The following is a 1,340-nucleotide window of genomic DNA, read 5'->3' as shown; positions in this document are numbered from 1 at the left end:
CTCTCGCTCCAACAAACGGCACGCCGGGGTGGGCACAGCTGGCTTGAGCTGGCTCAGCAACGTGTCCCGATCTGGTTTCGTTCGCCTTGTTCCCAAACGATGGGCATCTTCCACGGCACAGTGAGATGAATCGATGGCGGAGCAGCACTGTTCGAAGAAAGTCCTCCGTGTTTCCGGAGCGCGTTTGGTGTTACTTCCACTGCGTCCCTTACTGCTACCCTTAGGCGTTGTCTACTTGTTGTGCTGCACCATGGAATCTTTACCGTTTTTTTCTGATTCACTGATCGATGATCAAATTGTTCGCAGTCACTACTGCTTACATAGCTGAGGGCTTCATATCCTTGGCATGATATTGCCCTTTTTTCCCATCCTTCACATCCTCCAACTTGTATATGTTGCTGCCGATAACTTCCACTACCACCGCTGGAACGAACTTCGCGTCAAGCTTCTGGTTAAAGTGATCTACTTTGGAAGACTGCGTGAAGTTCCTGCGCCAAACCAGATCTCCGACCTTGAACGTCATGTCCCGTGTTCGCAAGTTATAGCGCTGCTTGCTCGTGGTTATTCTTGATCCGCTTAATGATGAAGTTGTGGATTCGGCGGATTGCCGATAGCCGTACCTCCTGCGCCACCTTAGGGTCATCTGAGATGTTGAGGTCCTGTTGTACGTACAGGTCAGTGTGCAGGATTAGCTCCCTTCCGAAGTTCGCATAGTGCGGACTAACGCCTGTCGCCTCATGCTTCGCTCCGTTGATTGCTGCTACGATGGCTTGCAGATTTTCATCCCACGCTCGGTGATCCTCGTCCAGAAGAGCTCTTATGCACGTGATTAGCACTCTGTTTACCCTTTCGGCATTGTTTACCATAGGGCAGTAGAAGGCCATCTTCATGTGGATGATGTTGTGCTTCGCGATCAATGCCTTGAATGCTGCCGAGATGAACTGCTTCCCATTGTCCGAGAGAATGATCCGAGACAGAGAAAATTTTAGAAAGACGTGTTCCTCCAGGAAATCCACCATCTTCACGGAATCCGCTGCTCTCATAGGATGCACCACTACGTATTTCGTCGCCCAGTCGACTATCACGAGCATTACCGTGTTCCCGCTACGCGCGATCGTGTGAACGGGCCGACAAAATCCACTCCCATGGTAGACGAGCAGGCTTGAGTCCTCCCATGTTAGGCATCATCGTGGTGTTCGGTGCTTTGCTTGCTTTGCAGGTTCCGCAGCTTCTCACGTAGCGCGCCACATCGTCCATCATCATGGTTTTGCAGTTTTTGCCACGTTTTCTGGAAGCGTAGATGTGCTCCGGAAGTTGAATCGTGAAACCTTCCGATGACC

The 1,340-nt window shown here is 51.2% G+C and overlaps 1 protein-coding gene across 1 annotated transcript; it reads right to left on the bottom strand.

The window, feature by feature from the left end:
* Positions 1-539: 539 nt before the first annotated feature.
* LOC135709592 (uncharacterized) lies at positions 540-1,019 on the bottom strand. Its single transcript, XM_065231982.1, has one exon. The coding sequence runs from the start codon at positions 1,017-1,019 to the stop codon at positions 540-542; it is 480 nt and encodes a 159-aa protein (XP_065088054.1).
* Between the last annotated feature and the right edge of the window lie 321 nt (positions 1,020-1,340).

This window comes from Ochlerotatus camptorhynchus, unplaced genomic scaffold (assembly GCF_037179485.1).
Source record: "Ochlerotatus camptorhynchus isolate MF236.1 unplaced genomic scaffold, CSIRO-AGI_Acam_v1.1 ptg000361l, whole genome shotgun sequence".
Lineage (NCBI taxonomy): Eukaryota > Metazoa > Arthropoda > Insecta > Diptera > Culicidae > Ochlerotatus > Ochlerotatus camptorhynchus.
Note: the sequence above shows the minus strand (reverse complement) of the source record. Positions and strands in the feature narration are given on the sequence as shown.

Bases quoted from the DNA above. Each gene is read 5' to 3' on its own strand.
- LOC135709592 (XM_065231982.1), bottom strand. From the start codon at position 1,019: ATGGTGGATTTCCTGGAGGAACACGTCTTTCTAAAATTTTCTCTGTCT.